At 43.5% G+C, this 18,399-nt stretch overlaps 2 protein-coding genes across 6 annotated transcripts in view; one reads left to right on the top strand and one right to left on the bottom strand.

Annotated features, from left to right (window-relative positions):
- The window catches only part of LOC116628559 (piggyBac transposable element-derived protein 1-like), a 79,095-nt gene that overhangs the window by 15,786 nt on the left and 44,910 nt on the right, over nt 1-18,399 (top strand). The window lies entirely within an intron of this gene.
- On the bottom strand, nt 7,195-17,214 carry LOC116628563 (zinc finger protein with KRAB and SCAN domains 4-like). Its single transcript, XM_032398961.1, has 5 exons — nt 16,594-17,214; nt 14,897-15,041; nt 13,671-13,753; nt 12,549-12,672; nt 7,195-11,644 (listed from the first exon to the last, which is right to left on the bottom strand). The coding sequence occupies exons 1-5, from the start codon at nt 17,026-17,028 to the stop codon at nt 10,782-10,784; spliced, it is 1,650 nt and encodes a 549-aa protein (XP_032254852.1). The 5' UTR covers nt 17,029-17,214; the 3' UTR covers nt 7,195-10,781.

An 18,399-nucleotide genomic window follows, 5' to 3' on the forward strand; every position in this document is an offset into this window, starting at 1 on the left:
TGGAGTCCTGGGATCGAGTCCCGCATTGGGCTCCCTGCTCGGCAGGGAGTCTGCTTCTCCCTCTGACCCTCCCCCCTCTCATGTGCTCTCTCTCTCATTCTCTCTCTCAAATAAATAAATAAAATCTTTAAAAAAAAACACTTCATTTATCTTTTTTATAAAAGAAATATAGAGACAGATAGTTTAGGACTGGTATGGCAGCTCCATTATGTCATATACACACACACACATTGTTTCCAGGCATATAGGCTTATACATTTCTGTTAAACCACTGTGGTATCTGCTGACATTTCTCATGATCAACTTAGGATCCAGTGAATCCGCTAGATCTCCAGCAGTTACATCTGCAATATAAGAGTAAAGGAGTAAGGAAAGCAGAATAAAAAATAAAAGTCCAGCCCTAGCTGAGTCAACTCCCTGTAGGCCCTTCTCTGAAAGCCCCACAGAGCACTTCCACAGGTGCCCCATTGACTTGAACGTAGTCTCGAGGCTACGATCAGCTGCTTGGGAGACTGCAAAATGTTGTCCCATATTCCAGTGGTGCTGCATTCAGATAGAATCAGGATTACGGCTCTGAGGAGGAAAGGGAAAATGGATGTTGGGTGGACAGTGAGCAATCTCTGCCACAGACTGAGAAGAAATAGAAAAATTGTCAAAGTTCTAGCCCTAAGACAGTGCCAGGTTCAGTGAATTTCACAGTAAAATCTATAAAAACTCTAAGAAACCTAAAGCTGTTTTTTTTTGTTTTAAAGATTTTATTTATTTATGTGACAGACAGAGACACAGCGAGAGAGGGAACACAAGCAGGGGGAGTGGGAGAGGGAGAAGCAGGCTTCCCGCGGAGCAGGGAGCCCGATGCGGGGCTCAATCCCAGCACCCTGGGATCATGACCTGAGCCGAAGGCAGATGCTCAATGACTGAGCCACCCGGGCGCCCCCATAAAGCTGTTTTTATTTAGACTTTCCTGGAGCATAGAGAAAAAAAGGAAATTATTCCAAATAGGGGTTTTTTTTTTCTAGTTTTGTTGAGAAATAATTGACATACATCACTGTATAAGTTTAAGCCAAGTTCTTTTATAAAGTAAATATTACATTGATATTAAGACCTGTCAAATCTAGCATAGAGAAAACTACCAATCAAATTTACTTATAAATATTAATTCAAAACTCTTAAATAAATACTAGCCCAAGAGGTCCATAGCACATTGAAAGAAGGATGGACTATGACTGATAAAAATTTAATACCCATTATTAAACTAGAAATAAATAATTACAAATTAAATCTTAAAAATAACTTCCAAATTGGCAGCATGAGGAGCTCCAAGGACCCACTCAGAGTGAAACAGTCATAACTGGTGAACACTACCACTGACAGTCTCTGGAAATTGTCCTAAGAGCACACAGCAAATAAGGAAACATTTGTTCAAGAAAATCTACTAAATTTTGGTAAGAACACAATCTGTAGCACTTGTGCCATGAACTACTTCCTGTCCGATCCCCATCCACTGGCTCAGCGTGAGGGAAGCTCCAGTCTGGGTGGTTATGTCTAAGAACATGGGGCTCCCAGTTCCCCAGGCTCAAGCAAAGCCTAAGGTGCCCCCCTCCCCCAAGAGGGACAAGGTACCAGCATGTTTTTAATCCCTTCAAAGCTCTATTTTTCAGAGACTAAATTCCAGGCAAGTATGACCAGTAAGTCAAGAAGAGCTCTTTCCTCCACCCAGCCCCCGTTCATAGGGCAGAGGGTCTACTTCAGGCATGGCAGGCTAAGAAAACTGGAGCCCCGAAAGCCCTCACACAAGCTATAGGGCAGAGGTTCCATGCTGGGAAGACTAGAGGCTACTGCCTGGCCCAGCACCCTAATCATAATGCAGAAGTGTCACTGAGAGAAGATCACTGTCCCTGTCCTCAGCTCTGGAGCAGTGACTCGTATTTTGCCCTGGTGAAGGGGTGGGTGTAAGAGCAGAGTGCTTTGAGGCTCTCCCCAATGGAGCTGACTATACTTGGAACAGATTATGGGAAAGGTCAAGCCTAAAGGTATTCTCTGAAACAGTGTAGATTTTGGTAGTAGGCAATTTAAAGGAAGCTAATAAGTCCATGAAAGCTAAGTAATAAATCTTAGGCTGGCTAGTTTACCAAGGAGAACCAGGAAAGAAGACAAGTAAGAAGAACCCTCTTGGGGTCAGAAAGAAACCTTATACATACTGGCCCCCAAAACTATCCCTACAGAGGGGTTTAAATTTAATTGTATCATACTTGAATATTTTATAGCACAAGGTATTGTTGAAAACAATAGAGCAATCAGCCACCAATTAATGATGCCTAACTGCTGGATGTGATACCAACAGGTTCCTAAACAAAGAGGGCCTACGGAGATAGCCCTTCTAAACCACTATCATATCATATCCCATTGTGTATATATACCACAGTTTCTTTACCCACTTCTCCATCAGTGAACACTTAGGTTGTGTCCATATCTTGGCTATTGTAAATAATGCTGCAGTGAACATGGAAGTGCGTATATCTTTTTGAGTAGTGTTTTTTTGGTTTTTGTTTGTCGTTTGTTTTGTTGGTAGTGGTTGTCTTGATAAATACTCAGAAGTGGAATTGCTGGATCATATGGTAGTTCAATTTTTAATTTTTTGAGGAACCTCCATACTGTTTCCGTGGCTGCACCAAATTTACATTCCCACAAACTGTGCATGAGGATTCCCCTTTCTCTGCATCTTTGCCAACATTTGTTATTTCTTTGTCTTTTTTGATAATAGCCATTCTAACAGGTGTGAGGGGGTATCTCATTATGGTTTTGATTTGCATTTCCCTGATGATTAATGACATAGGGCATCTTTTCATGTGTCTGCTGGCCATCTGTATGTCTTCTTTGGAAAAATGTCTATTCGGAGCTTTTGCCCATTTTTTAGTAGTTGGATTTTTGGTTTTTTGTTTGTTTGTTTTGTTTTGCTATTGAGTAGTATGAATTCTTTATGTATTTTGGATATTAGACATTTATCAGATAATGTGATTTGCAAATATCTTTTCCCATTCCGTAGGTTGCCTTTTCATTTTGTTATGGTTTCCTTTTCTGTGCAGATTTTTAGTTTGATGCAGACCCATTTGTTTACTTTTGCTTTTGTTGCTATTGCTTTTGTTTTTGGTGTCAGATTCAAAAAATCACTGCCAAGACCTACATCAAAGAGCTTACTGCCTGTGTTTTAAGAGTTTTATGTTTCAGGTCTCACATTCAAGTCTAATCCATTTTAATTTGTGTATATGGCATAAGATAGTGGTTCAGATTCATTATTTTGCATGTGACTGTCCAATTTTCCCAACACCATTTATCTAAGAGACTGTCTGTCCTTTTTCCATTGTATATTCTTGGCTCCTTTGTCATAAATTGACCATATATGGGTGGGCTTATTTCTGGGCTCTCTATTTAGTTTCATTGATCTATATATCTGTTGTTATGCCAATGCCATACTCTTAATTACTATAATTTTATAGTAAGGTTTGAAATCAGGGAGCATGATGACTCCAGCTTTGTTCTTTTTCAAGATTGCTTTGGCTATTCAGGGTCTTTTATGGTTCCATACAAATTTTAAAATTGTTTGTTCTATTTCTTTGAAAAATACCATTGGAATTAAAATTTTTTTTGTTTAAATAAGGAGAATTCTTTCAGATGAAAAGAATTCCTATATTTGAAAGGAGAAACAACAGGTACTGATCCAGAGGGAAAGAGCAAAGGGCAAGTGTGCCACCATGGCATGCTGAATCCATGACTCCATTTCCCATCCAAGGCAAAAGCTTCCCAAATCATTGGAATTTTAATAGGGATTTCATTGAATCTGTAGATTACTTCAGGTAGTATGGACATTTTAACAATATTAATCCTTCCAATTCATGAACATTGAATATCTTTCCATTAATTTGTCTTCCATTTCTTTCATTAATGTCTTATAGTTTTCAATATACAGATCTTTTACCTCCTTAGTTAAATTTATTTCAGGGTATGTAAATCTTTTTGGTGTAATTATTAATGGGATTATTTTCTTAATTTCTCTGATAGTTCATTATTAGTGTATAGAAACATAACAAATTTTTGTGTATTGATTTTGTATCCTATAACTTTACTGAATTCATTTAGTGGTTCTAACTGTGTGTGTATGTCTAGTATTTTCTTTTTTTTTTTTTTTTAAAGATTTTATTTGTCAGAGAGAGAGCACAAGCACACAAGCAGGGGGAGTGGCAGGCAGAAGGAGAAGCAGGCTCCCTGCCAAGCAAGAAGCCTGATGCAGAACTCAATCCCAGGACCCTGGGATCATGACCTGAGCTGAAGGCAGATGCTTGACTGACTGAGCCACCCAGGCTTCCTGCATTTTCTATATATAATACCATGTCATCTGCAAATAATGACAATTTCACTTCTTCCTTTTCAATTTGGATACCTTTTTATTTCTTTTTCTTGCCTAATAGCTCTGGCTAGGTCTTTCTTTCTTTTTTTTTTTTTTTAAAGATTTTATTTATTTATTTGACAGAGAGAGACACAGTGAGAGAGAGAACACAAGCAGGGGGAGTGGGAGAGGGAGAAGCAGGCTTCCTGCCGAGCAGGGAGCCCGATGCGGGGCTCGATCCCAGGACCCTGGGATCATGACCTGAGCCGAAGGCAGACGCTTAACAACTGAGCCACCCAGGCGCCCCATGGCTAGGTCTTTCAATACTATGTTGAATAAAAGTGGTGAGTGGGCAGCCTTATCTTGTTCCTGGTCTTAGAGGGAAAGTTTTCAGCTTTTCACTTTTGATTATGATATTAGCTGTGGGCTTGTCATATATGGCCTTCATTATGTTATATTCTCTCTATATCCACCTTGTTGAGAGTTTTTATCATAAATGATGTTAAATTTTGTCAAATGCTTTTTCTCCATCTATTGAGATGATCATACAATCTTTCTCCTTTGTTTTGTTAATGTGGTGTATCATATTGACTGATTTGCAGAAGTCGAACCATCCTTGCATCCCTGGAATAAATGCCACTTGATCATGTGTATGATTCTTTTAATGTATTATTGAATGTGGTTTGCTAATATTTTGAGGATTTCTGCATCTATATTCAATAGGGATATTGGCCTGTAATTTTCTTTTCTGGTGTCATCCTTGTCTGGTTTTGAAATCAGGGTAATGCGGGCCTCATAAAAGGAGTATGAAATTCCTTCCTCTTCTTTTTGTAAGAATTTAAGAAAGATCATTATTCTTCTTTGAATATTTGGTAGAATTCACCAGTGAAGCTGTCTGGTCTTGGACTTTTTTTTTGTTAGGACCTTTTTGATTACTGATTCAATCTCATTAGTAACTGTTTTGTTCAGATTTTCTATTTCATCATGATTCAGTCTTGTTAGGTTGTATGTTTCTAGGAATTTACCCATTTCTTCTAGGTTGTCCAAGCTATTGGCCTGTAATGTTCATAGTAGTCTCTTATGACCCTTTGTATTTCTGTGGTAATCGGTTGTAACATTTCTTTCCTTTCTGATTTTTATTCCAGTCCTCTTGTTTTTTTCTTTGGTGAGTCTACCTAGAGGTTTGTTAATTTTATCTTTTCAAAGAACCAGCTTTTAGTTCCATTGATCTTTTCTACTGTCTTTTTAGTCTCTATTTCATTTATTTCTGCTATAATCTTTATTATTTTCTTCCTTCTACTAACTTTGGGCTTCATTTGTTCTTCTTTTTCTAGTTTCTTAATGTATAAAGTTAGATTGAGACTTATTTTTCAAGATAGGCATTTATCACTATGAACCTCTTAGAACTGCTTTTGCTGCATCCCATAAAGTATAGTATGTTACATTTCCATTTTCATTTGTCTCAAGGTATTTTTTGATATCTTTGACCTGTTGTTCAGTAGCATGTTGTTTAATCTCCACATATTTGTGAGTTTTTAAGTTTTCCTTGTGTAATTAATTTCATACCAGTGTGGTTGGAAGATACTTACATGATTCAATCATTTTGAATTTATTAAGACTAGTTTTGTGGGCGCCTGGGTGGCTCAGTTGGTTAAGCGACTGCCTTCGGCTCAGGTCATGATCCTGGAGTCCCTGGATCGAGTCCCGCATCGGGCTCCCTGCTTGGCAGGGAGTCTGCTTCTCCCTCTGACCCTCCCCCCTCTCATGTGCTCGCTCTCTTTCTCTCTCTCTCAAATAAATAAATAAAATCTTTAAAAAAAAAAAAAAGACTAGTTTTGTGACATGATGTGATGAGCACTGGGTGTTATACACAAGTAATGAATCATTGAACATTATATCAAAAACTAAAGATGTACTATACATTGGCTAATTTAATTAAAAAAAAAGACTTGTCTTGTAGCATAACATATAATGTATCTTGGAAAATGTTCTACGTGCTCCTGAGAATGTGTATTCTGTTGCCTTAGGCTGGCATGTTCTGTAAATATCTGTTAAGTCTATCTGGTCTAACATATCCTGTAAGGCCAATGTTTCCTTATTTTCTGTCTGGATGATCTATCCATCAATGGAAGGCCCTACTGTTGTTGCACTGCTGTCTATTTCTCCCTTTATTACTTTTTTAAAAATTTAACATACAGTGCAATATTGGTTTCTGGAGTTATTTCTCCCTTCATTCCTGTTTAATATTTGCTTTACATACTTAGGCACTCCTAAGTTGGGTGCATAAATATTTACAAATGTTATCTTTTTTTTTTTTTTAAGATTTTAATTTATTTGACAGAGAGATGGAAAGCACAAGTAGGCAGAGCGGCAGGCAGAGGGAGAGGGAGAAGCAGACTCCCTGCTGAGCAGGGAGCCCGATGCGGGGCTCGATCCCAGACTCTGATCATGAACGGAGCTGAAGGCAGACACTTAACCGACTGAGCCACCCAGGCGCCCCCAAATGTTATATCTTCTTTTGGATTGACCCGTTTATCATTATGTCATGTCCTTCTTTGTCTTTTATTAGTCTTTGTTTTAAAGTCTATTTTATCTGATATAAGTATGGCTACTCCAGCTTTCTTTTGGTTTCCATTTGCATGGAATATCTTTTTTCATCCCTTAACTTTCAGTCTTGTGTGTCTCACATCTATAGTGACTGTCTTGTAGGCAGCATATAGGTGGGTCTTGTCATTCTATCCATTCAGCCACTCTATGTCTTTTGATTGGAGAATTTAGTCCATTTACATTTAAGGTAATTGATAGGTAAGTGCTTATTGACATTTTGTTAATTATTTTCTGACTGTTTTTGTAGTTCCTCTCTTCTTTTCTTGCAGTCACAAAAATTGGGGCACCAGACTGGGTATGAGCTCCTTTTGGAGGTGACACCAAATACTACAGTCCCATGAGACCAGGAACATAAGCTTCCCTGGCCTCCAGAGCCAGATGATCCAGAAGCATCCCCTAGGTGGCAGCCACAAAAATGGAAACACCAGAGGCATGTAAAAGCTCATTTATGAGAGATACTGGTGCTCTGGAGCATGGTAAAGGGAGACTGCAAAGATGGCACCTGCCAGTTTCCTCTCTGGAATGTTCCAGCAGGCTCCTAAGTATATATTCAATTAGATGCTTGCTCCTCAGGCCAATGTTTTAATAGAAGCAGGTGAGCCTCCTTCACCTGCTATCAGCTGCCTCTGAGCCCTGTAAGAGCAGTTTCTCAGATCACTTCAGTCTTTTGGGTCTTAGGACTCAGGCCCCTGTTGGTTTTCAGGTGTATGTTTTGAGGAGTTGTCTCTCAAGTGTAGGTCTTAAAAGTTGGTATACCTGATGTGGGTTTGAACACATTGCTCCTCAGGGAGAAGCTCCAGGTTTTGAGTTCCTTCCGAGTTGTGGGTCACTGTGCCAGGGGTGGGCTTTATTGTAAAATTGTGTTCCAACCTCATGCCTCGATGTGGTTTTCTTCTTGTTTGCCAGGTGTGTAGTTGTCACTTAGCCAACCTTTGTTTTTTAAGAGGAAATTGTTCCATTCTGGCTGGACTCAATGTGTCTCTGGGAGGAAGCAAGTTCAAGGTCTCCTACGGTGCCACTTTGAACCAGAGCCTCCCAGCACTTGTTTGTATAAGTGGTCCTCACAACCCTGTGGGTAATCTGTCCCCTTTTTTTTTTCCTTCTGAAGGAGAAAACAGTGTTTCATAGGGTTATATACTTCACCAAAATTAAGAACACATCTAGGAGGGCTATTCATCAAAAGCTCCTTTCCTAATAACTATTCATTCTACCCAAGTGGAAAAAATGTTATAAACAGCTACTTACTCATGCAAAGGGAGAAAAAACAAAATGGAGCTTTTCTGCATTGCAGCAGTTGGAAAAATGAACTAGATGGCTGACTAATCAACACTAAAATTCGTAAAAACAATTTTTAAAACACCACAAAAGTGGCATTTTATTCTACTTTAAATACTGGCCATATCTTAACTAAGCAGCTTATTTTCCTGGATTTAATTTCATCTGGAAATAAATTTTTGACCACACTATTAAATAGGCTAGGGCTGAAGCCATTTTATAATTTACTTCATAAACATACATTTGCTTTATACAAAAGCAAGGTGTCCAAGACTACCAGCAAAGTAGTTTTTTAAGTTGAAATTACACAATACTGCCAGATAGATAATACTTTGATCATGTCAGTGGCTCCCTGGTACTTACTGAATACAATTTAAACTCCTTGCTCTGGCACTGAAGACCCCTACAATGTACCTATTTCAAACTTGCCTTAATTACTAAATCTGACAAACTCCTTTAGTAATCCCAGCTCTTTCACACATCACCCTATCCATGTGCTAACAGCTCACAGCCAGAAATAACCTTTTCCTGAGATTCCATGCCTTTCAGCTCACCATTCCCAAGGCATTTCTCATGGCACTGTCCAATTTATGTGCATGTCGTATCAACTTTAGTATACTGAAACCCTAAGCCCAAGTGTGTATGTGTGCATATGCTTTATCTTTCATTATCAGACGTAATAGGCACTTGGAAGTATTTTTCTACAATATTTCCTCCTCTACAGAGAAGCCTTTAAGGCTGGGAAAGAGCAGAAAGAGTGAAGGAGGCACAGTGGTCCCGTTAATCCCAGTAAGTTACACGTGTATAATGCTTTCTGGTTTATAAAAAGCTTTCACATGCATTTCTCCCCATGACATAAAAAAATACTGAAGAAAAATGAACAATGTTTAAGATCAAGGCTATGAGCCAATATTTAGGAAAAATAGAGAAAAGGAAATTGCTAGCTTTGTGGAAGTAACAAAAGATTAAGGAAATGTTAAAAGGCTAGAAAAGATTAAGTGGAGAAAGCCTGTAAAAGTTTGGAAAGCTATAAAATTTTAAATTAGACTGCAGTGGGGGGAAATGAAGGCAATGAAAGACTGCAGGAAAGTGGTAAGAGGGGAAGCCCCAGCATCTGCAGTCTCTTGTCAGCCTGTGTTGCTTCAGAGTAGGAACCCAGAAAGGGTACTTGAGAGCACAGCGAACACTATGCCGGTGACTGAACAAAACATGGCCCCGAGATCCATGAGAAATGGAATCCATTCCTGGCACAGCCTGGTGAAGTTGGAAGCTGGCGTATCAGGAAGATGTCAGCCTCTGAAGAACTCAGTAGAAGATGATTTGGGTGCAAACAAGAGATATCACAAAATTCTTATTGTGGCTTCACATGTTGATACTTTGGACATTGTGGAGTACGATTCCAATGTAATTCTGAACAGATACATTTTCTCCTACTGCCCATACTTGGGCTCCCATCCTCACTGGCTGCCTCTGACTTTATCTTCCTATCCTGACCCATCCAAAGAGCAGTTCTGAAAACATGAATGAAGATTGTTATAAATATCTGGAGGAAATCATAAGCTGTGATTCAAGCTGGCTCGAAGTTGGGAGGGAGGGATATAGATGGTGTCTTGGCAATTTGTTGGGCCCAAGATAACTAAAAGGTGAGAAACAAGCTGCTGAACATCAAAGAATTTATATCAAAATTCATAACCAGTTGGATCTGACTTGATCAATTCACTTTTTATTTACCTGAATGTGAAAGGTTTCCCCCTAAAAAGTAGCAAAATTAATGTGAACAAATATAATTAACATCGACTGAAGAATGGAGTTCTATGGATGGAGAAGTCTCACCACATCTGAATGACCAGCTGCTTAAGGCATTCTTCTACAAGTACTATGCTGATGAAGAAATACGGATTCCCCCAGCCCAACTCTGACAATCCTATGTACGTAGCAATAAATACACAATTGACCCACAATCTAGAACCTCCAAGAATTATACACAAACACAAGTGGCCTTAGTTAGAAAGGCCTCAGAAATCTAGACCACATTAGATTTTCAGAGCTATGGAGGTCACTTCACTAGTATATTTAATAAATGTTTATAAGCACCTATACGAAAGGCACAATGGGGAGTGTAAGATGTCATGGATCTGACCAACTGATGGAGGATTCTTTATGGGCAAAATGGTCAGAGCAGCAGCCCCCAGCCTTCTGCCCACGAGACATCATAAAGTGCTGGCTGGAGGTGGCTAGCCAGTCTGGAAGCCCATTTCAGTCTAGTAGGTGAGAATAAACATTTCAGGTCCTACCCCTTCCAGACAACTCTCCTGTAGCCTCCTATCAAATAAGCTGTTCCTCAGCCACCTTCTAGAATGTAGAAGAGAATCCATCTCAGCCAGACTCTGTCTTCTAACACAAGATGATGGGAAGTGGTCAATAAAGCCCAGCCCAGTTTCTGTGGTCAGGAAGGGCTGCGGGTGGCTTCGGTTCAATGAGGAATGAGCACCAACTCTGCCACGTACGATGTGGGTCACTGTGATAGAACTTTTTTTCCGACGTGGCTTCTCTGATGTTGAACAAGGTATGAAGTTCGGGTGAAGCCTTTCCCACATGTGTCGCACTGATAGGGTTTCTCACCAGTGTGGATTTTTTGGTGTTCAATAAGGCTTCTGTTCCGAGTGAAACTTCTCTCACACTCGTTACATTTATAAGACACGGGAGCCTCAACATTTTCCCACTGGCCTTCCACCCTCCCCTGACTCTCCCAGGTCTCTCCACGTTCAGGATCCTGCACGTTTCTATCGCCATGGATCCTCTGGTGTCTCAGGAGGTGTGAATTCCGCCTAAAAGCTTTACCACACAGGGTGCACTGGTACGGCTTCTCCCCCGTGTGGATTTTGTGATGTTCTAGGAGGCTGCAGCTCTGGCTGAAGGTCTTCCCACAGTCCTCACACTCATAGGGCTTCTCCCCAGTGTGGGTTCTCTGGTGTTTGATAAGGTTTGAGCTGTGACTAAAGACCTTGCCACATTCTTCACACTCATATGGTTTCTCCCCAGTGTGGACTCTCTGATGGATGACGAGGGCAGAGCTCCCGATAAAGGTCTTGCCGCATTCCTCACATTCATAGGGTTTCTCACCAGTGTGGATTCTCCTGTGTTTAGTCAGGCCCGAACTCTGAGCAAAACTCTTTCCACATTCATGACAATAGTGCCGTCTACTTCCTGTGGCATTTTTCTGCTTTCTTGGTAACCTGCCCTCCTGTTCACCAGCTTCTACACAGGCAGGAATCTGGGCAATGTCTTCACTCAAGTGGCACGGTATTTCCCCAGGCTCTTGTCCTGGATGTTCCTCATCTGGGGGCAGGTCAGTGATCTCAGCCTGCATGTTACCACCTGAAATAACAAGTGGCCAGACATGGTCAGTTATGCCCTGCCACAGAGTTCCACAGACACTGGGATGAGGATTTCCGTGAAAGGATAAGGGTGGGAATAAAGGGGGACAACGGGTGCTGGGGAGGAAGGAGACCGGAGAATAGGCATGGGGCCATCGGGAGCAGGGTGCACACTGGGAGTGGAGGAAGGTGGTGAGGACTGTGCTGGGGACACACACAGAGGCTCTAAGTCCTAAGGACGAAGGCAGGGCCCTGCACTGGGGCTGAATGCTAGGGGGGCTGGGCAGAAGGCAGCAGGAAGCAGGCAAGTGTAAGGACTTGCGAAACGTTCTGTAAGAAACGGGGCAAGCGGGAACTTAGAAACTGATCCCTAATCAGGGATACGAGCAGTCACTCTGATCCCAGACAAGGACTGGCTTCAGTGCTGACAGATGTGAGCTGGAGCTCCCACTGTACCGGATGGAGCGGTGTGAGCTCAGACGAGTCAAGCTGTTGCCCTGTGTCCTGTGCCCTGATCTCTAGGTCGGCTCTGCTATCCATTCCAGGTCACTTCTTGCTCTCATGCTCTGCGGGCCCACGGCCCATTTCCTGAGGAGCACCCAGCTCTCCTCTGTCGAGGCTGGCAGTGGGGAGGGGATCAACACCGCGCACCTACTGTGAGCGAGGCCTGTGCGGGGGGTTGCATGTGCTGCATCCCACTTCACCTGACCAGAACACTGGCAGGACGGGGAAGGAGGCAAGGTCACAGGGGTTAAGGAGCTGGTCACACATGTGGTTAGCAGTTGGGGTTCAGAAATGGTGGCTCTGAATGCAAACAGTTCAAACAGGTTCTCACAGCCCGGTAGGTTCTGACCGATAAAGGAAGCCACGAAACCCTAGGAGAAACCAGCACCCATCCGTCTTACCCAGGGGGGTCAGGCCGCCACAGTTCTCCTGCCTTTCATCTCTGTGGAAGCTCCCCCGAGGTGAATCCAGCTGTGTCCATGCAGAGGAGAAAGCCAGGGCCACGTCTTCCGTTTTCAGCAAGCCCTGAAACAGTACATGATCCCACCTAGCTCCTCTTCCCCAAAGTCACGCCCACAGCTGGGCACAGGAAAGTGAACGTTCCCCTTTCAAGGGGCTCTTTAAAAAGACCAAGTGTGGTGCACTATACCTACTTAACCCTATCTCTAATAACATTTTTGTCAAAAAAATATATATAACCATTAAAGAAGAAATATCACACACATTTGGAAAAATACTTTCACATAAATATCTAAATAGTTCAGAACATAAAAGGGTTTGGAAAACAAGGGACAGTACAGGGAAAGGAGGAGAAACATACCCAAACCTTTTAAAATATTTGTGCTTAAAAAAAAAAAAAAAACATAAAATAAAATAAAATATTTGTGCTGTGCTTTGGCAAAGTGGCCTGGGGGCTTATTTATATTAACGATTTTAAATATACAATGAAATCTAGGTCTAAAGTGAAAAAAAAAACAGGGAAAACATAGATATTATAGGGCCTCAAACACTGAGATCTTCAAGCAGGACATGAAAGACAGGGTAAGGTGTTAAAGTAAAGAGGTTAAGTAAAGAGTGTTCAGATTTTAATATTAAACCTTAGACTAAAGAATATGCCTCATCTGTTCCTTCAAGTTTAAGTCCCTAGAAGGCAGAGGCCATGTGCTCATAACTCTTAAGAGCACAATTTATGAATCTTTAAAAAACAAAGCTAAATCATCATTACAACAAAATGTTCGGTTTGTATTTGCTAAATCGCCCTGTGGAAGAAGAAAATCCCACTGATAAAGGAGCTGACCAAACAGATGGGGCATGAAAACTGGGGAACCAGATAGTACCCCGCGCTAGGAGTAAAACAAAAAAATTCTTGGAAAATAAAGGCAGACAACAGTAAGCAACCTTGGGATTGATCGGAAAACTCCAACTCCATGTGGATGTAGGATAAGGGAGGAGGAGTGGGCGAAAGGGACCTAACGGGAAGCCCAACAGCAGTGAGGAGTGCTGGGGAGGGGGCTCCAGCTCACCTGGGGCTCTGAGGGCAGCCTGGCAGCCACCATTGCGTCTCCTCTGCAGCGCCCTCCCGGGGCAAGCCCAGGAACCTGGAGAACTAAGAAGGAAAGACGCTCTGGATGAGATGGAACCTGGCACCCAGCCTCCCTGGCCTGTGGATTCCAAGTTCAAAAACTGGGCTAGTAAATTCCTGCCAGGAAGTTCATACAGAATGTGCTCCTTTCCCCAGTGCCTGGTCCCTACCAGCTCCAGCCCTAGGCCTAGAGAGGCGTGGTGTGCTCCTGCAGATGTGCATGACATGAAAGCAACATCAAAAGAAAACAAAGCTTTCCATTTGAAGATCTTCAGTCTTGAATTTTGCTGAGAGAAGGGATAAGAAGATTTTTGATGTTAAAACAACTCTTTACTAGCTCTTAGGGTGTTTCTGCTTTAGTTTTAAAAAACTAAGAGTCAGATGAGGTTAGGCCTAGAAAGAAGAAAATGAATAACGCTTACATGGAACTTGCTTAGATTTGAGAGAAGTAAAGGGTAACTTCCGGTTTTCCTGGAAGAGCTGAACTTTGCAAGGGGCAGAGAACAAGTTAGTTTAGGTCAGAACCTGTGTGTTGAAATAAAGACTGCGTGTCGGCTGGTGTGTCCCAGGGCTGTGTGTCTTGGGAATACACCCAAATGTGCACAGCATTCGAGGAACATATGGTGCTTTCCCATGGAGTGATTCTCACCCTGTTCTAGTTACAGACCAAGGGTTTAGAAAATTTATACTCTTTGATTTGCAGCAGTCCTACAATGTCTGGGATTTACATTTCTTGCCTTATATTCTTCACAGCACTTACCAATAACTAAAATTTCATCATTACATTCTTTGCCATCTTCCCTTTTAGAATGTAAGCTCCAGTGAAGCAAGAAATCTGTCTTACTGCCAGCTCTATCCCTGGTGTCAGAACACTGGCTACCACACTTGTGGGGGGGGGGTCCTCCATAAATTCATGTTAAATGAATGGAGGTCACTCTGTTATTAAAAAATCAATTCTTTCCAAACACCACTTTTAATAGTCTTATATTTACTAGGTCAGGTTTGGTTAGAAAAGCTTCCCACCATTGTTTGAAATTTCCCTGTCATCTCAGTCTAAAAGTAAAGTGGATCTGTGATGGGCATATAAAGCACCTGTCAACAGATCTGTCTTTTAAATGAAGCTGATGAAGTCTGTAGAATTCAAACTGCCCAGAACATAACACTCACCCCTGTCTGCTGAGGCCTGGGATCCCAGAAATTCATGCTTGAGCAGAGCCTTCACTGGCTGGAACTGGGTACTCCATGGCCTCTGAGCTGGTGTCAACACCGCCATCTTGCAACAGAGTAGCTGCCTCTGGTCACCACCTGGGACCTGGAAGTCATTCACGTATTGATTCATCAAAACTTCTATTGTGCTTTCTATGTGCTAGTACTTCCTATTTTCCAGGCGCTATTTCTAAGAGCCTTATGAATATTAATTCACTGAATGCAGATAACAACTCTATGAGAAAAAAAAACAACTCTATGAGCTAGGGACTATTACTATCTGTATTTTTGTAATGAGGAAACGGAGGCCCAGAGTTGAAGCAACTTGCCCAAGGTCACCCAGCTAATAAGTGGTGATGCTAGGATGGGGAGTCAGGCAGAGGGAACCCAGAGTCCATGCTCTTAACCACTACCGCATGCGCCTTCATTATATACGTTGTGCTCTTTGGGAACTAGTGTTAAGTTCTCAGAATATTCATAATATTCATAATTTTTCTTACTGAAAAGTGGAAATAATAATTTCTAGCTTACAAGGTCTGGAGGACTAGTAAATAAGATGTGAAATCACCTAACACATGGCCTGGTACATGGTTCATCCTCAATAAGTGCATGTTTCTTTCCAGGCATTTGTAATTAGTTCTGAATCCACTTTCATGATCATTAGCTTATATGAGCAGCTTAGAATTTCCACATCCTCTATATAAAACGCACAACCTGATACTAAGAGACTTGAAATGAGTTTTCACTGTTATAGGACTCGGAGGCACTACTGCCAATTCAAGTAGCTTGGTCTCCTGGTCACCAGTTACTCTGGTTATGTGTTCCCTGAAAGGAACGCACAAAAATACAGGATAATGCACGTGGAAAATGGTCTACAGGGCGCCTGGGTGGCTCAGTCATTAAGCGTCTGCCTTCGGCTCAGGTCATGATCCAGAGTCCTGGGACTGAGCCCCACATTGGGGCTCCCTGCTCAGCAGGAAGCCTGCTTCTCCCTCTCCCACTCCCCCTGCTTGTGTTCCCTCTCTCGCTATGTCTCTCTCTGTCAAATAAATATTTTAAAAAAATAAATAAAATCTTTTTAAAAAAGTGGTCTACAAAAAGCAAGAAGATGCGGATAAAAATGAACCCAGGAGTTCCTAACCTGTGGTTCATGGACTCCCTTCCAAGTGTTCTATGAATTTAAGTAGGAAACATATTTCTATTTTTATTGGCGTCTAAGCAAAATTTAGCTATTCCTTCAATTATGAATGGAAGCAACAAACCAAAGTGTTATAATCCTAAGTAGGCACAACCAGGCAAACACTATCAAAGTCATTCAGCACCACTTTGAACCTCTACCAGTTACCGGGCCTGTCCCTAGTAGGTCTTACTATTTGGTGCATTAATTTTAAAGAACATATAGATAATTTTATCACTAATTTGTTTCATGCTCTGTTGAACCGTGTTTCAATGTAACTGAGTTCTTTTGTAATCCTTCATATTCTTAAAAATACTAGTATGAGGAGGGGTCCAGGGACTTCTCCGGAGGGGCAAAGAGGTTCATGATACAAAAAGAGATTGAGAACTTCTGGATCTTCCAGAAACGCCCCTCACACCGATCTTGAGACCTCAGGAAGAGACAGAGCCCGGCTCTCAGATACTAAGCCCTTTGCCTCTACCTGCGGCCCTGGCTCCTCCAGCTGCCTCTGCAGATGCTCCAAGAGCACCACCACCTCGTCCCCGCTCTCCGGGTGCCGCTCCCGCACCCAGGCCTGCAGCTCCTCGGGCAGGATGGTCAGGAACTGCTCCAGCACCAGCAGCTCCACGATCTGCTCCTTGCTGTGCGTCTCGGGCCGCAGCCACTGACGGCAGAGCTCCCGGAGCCGCCTCAGCGCCTCGCGGGGCCCCTCGGCCTCGGGGTAGCGGAAGCCCCGGAAGCGCCGGCGCGAGCGCTCGGGGCCAGGGGCCGGGCTGCCGGGCGCACCCGCCTCTGCCGCCGGCGCGGGGGCGTCCTCCTCCTCCACCTTCACCGTCAAGACCCCAGTCAGGAGCCCCGGCCGCTCCTCCGCAGAGTGGGCGTCCAAGGCCGCGCTGGCCTTCGACTCTCTGGCCATCCCGGGCCTCGCGCCGGCGAGCGCCTCTACTTCCCGGGCGGATCCTCGAGTGTGGAGTCGCTACCGGCCGGCACGACTGCGGGCTGCACGGGGCACGGCTTTCCCGCGGCTCCGCTCCCGCCCCGAGGCCCGCCGCCAGTCTCCCCGCGGCTGGCCGGCACAGGCGGGCGCCCTGAGCGCAGCAGTGCCCGGAGCCCAGGCGCCGGAAGCTCGGCACCGGAAGCCGGGGGCCCGCGCCATTTCCTCGGCTCTCTAGGACGCGCCTCTCGGTGGCGGCCCCGAGTTAACCCTTCAGCTGCCGGGCCCGCCGCGGGACGAGGCCGGCTCTGCAGAGGAAATAAGACCTCACCTCTAAATCGCGGGGCTCTAATGTAAGCTCGGCTAAAGAGCTGGCGTGCATCGGACACTAACGTTCAGAAGAAGGTCCGCTTCCTCGGCGTCCTTAGAGCTCTGGCAGGAGGGCCTGCAAAAGAAGCCGGAGCCATCACCAGGCGCCTGCTTGGGAGAGAGCAGTGGCTGCCCCAGGGCCTCGCCTGCCTCCAGCTGTCACTGTCCTGCCCTTTACGGCCAAAGGCTTGGAGGAACGCCCTCCCTATCCCTGTCTAGTCCGCTTGCATTCATCCTTACCACGTTGTAGGCAGCAAACCGCCAACAAAGCCATTCCGACCCCTCCAGCCGAATTAACTAGAAGTGCCCAACCTCCCCCACCAGTTACCACTTCACGTTTTCCAGGGCCTCCTTTCAGCAGCCAGGCTTATGCGGCTCCCTACTTCGGGGAACTCTGCTGTCCCTGGTTTCGGGACCCTATTCTCTCCTGCTTGCTTGCTTTTTGTTTCTTCCCAGTTCCCATTCAGAGTCTAGCTCAGTGAGTAGATCCACAGACTCTGAAGCCAAGATACCTGGGCTCATAATCCTGGCTTTATTTACCACTTACTAGCTGGGTGACCTCCGTTAACTACATAACCTCTTTGTGCCTGACTTTTCCAATCTTAACTGGGGGTAATAATAGTAGATAGGGATGTTGTGAGCAGTGAGTGAGTTTTTTTGGTGTGTAAAGTTCTTAGAATAATGGCTGACCTATAGTAAGCGAGGCCTTCACTAAAATGGAAGGAAACCCTGAGATTCCTTTGAGCCAGAGGGGGCAAGATTTAAGCCAGAAGTGACAGCAGTTATTTTGCTGGACTGAGATGTCCGTAAGTCCCCTTTCTACTCAGTGGAATGCAAGTTTGGTATAGAAGTTTATAAAGTGGAAAAGTACCATGCTGGTACCTTCCTGAGTTTTTATTCCTCAGTCTATCCCTCTGCAGTTCAAAGGGTAGCAAGAAAGGGACAGAACTTAAGAAAATGAGAGGTCCCAAAGGCTGTTACAAA

This window comes from Phoca vitulina, unplaced genomic scaffold (assembly GCF_004348235.1).
Source record: "Phoca vitulina isolate PV1807 unplaced genomic scaffold, GSC_HSeal_1.0 scaffold123, whole genome shotgun sequence".
NCBI lineage: Eukaryota > Metazoa > Chordata > Mammalia > Carnivora > Phocidae > Phoca > Phoca vitulina.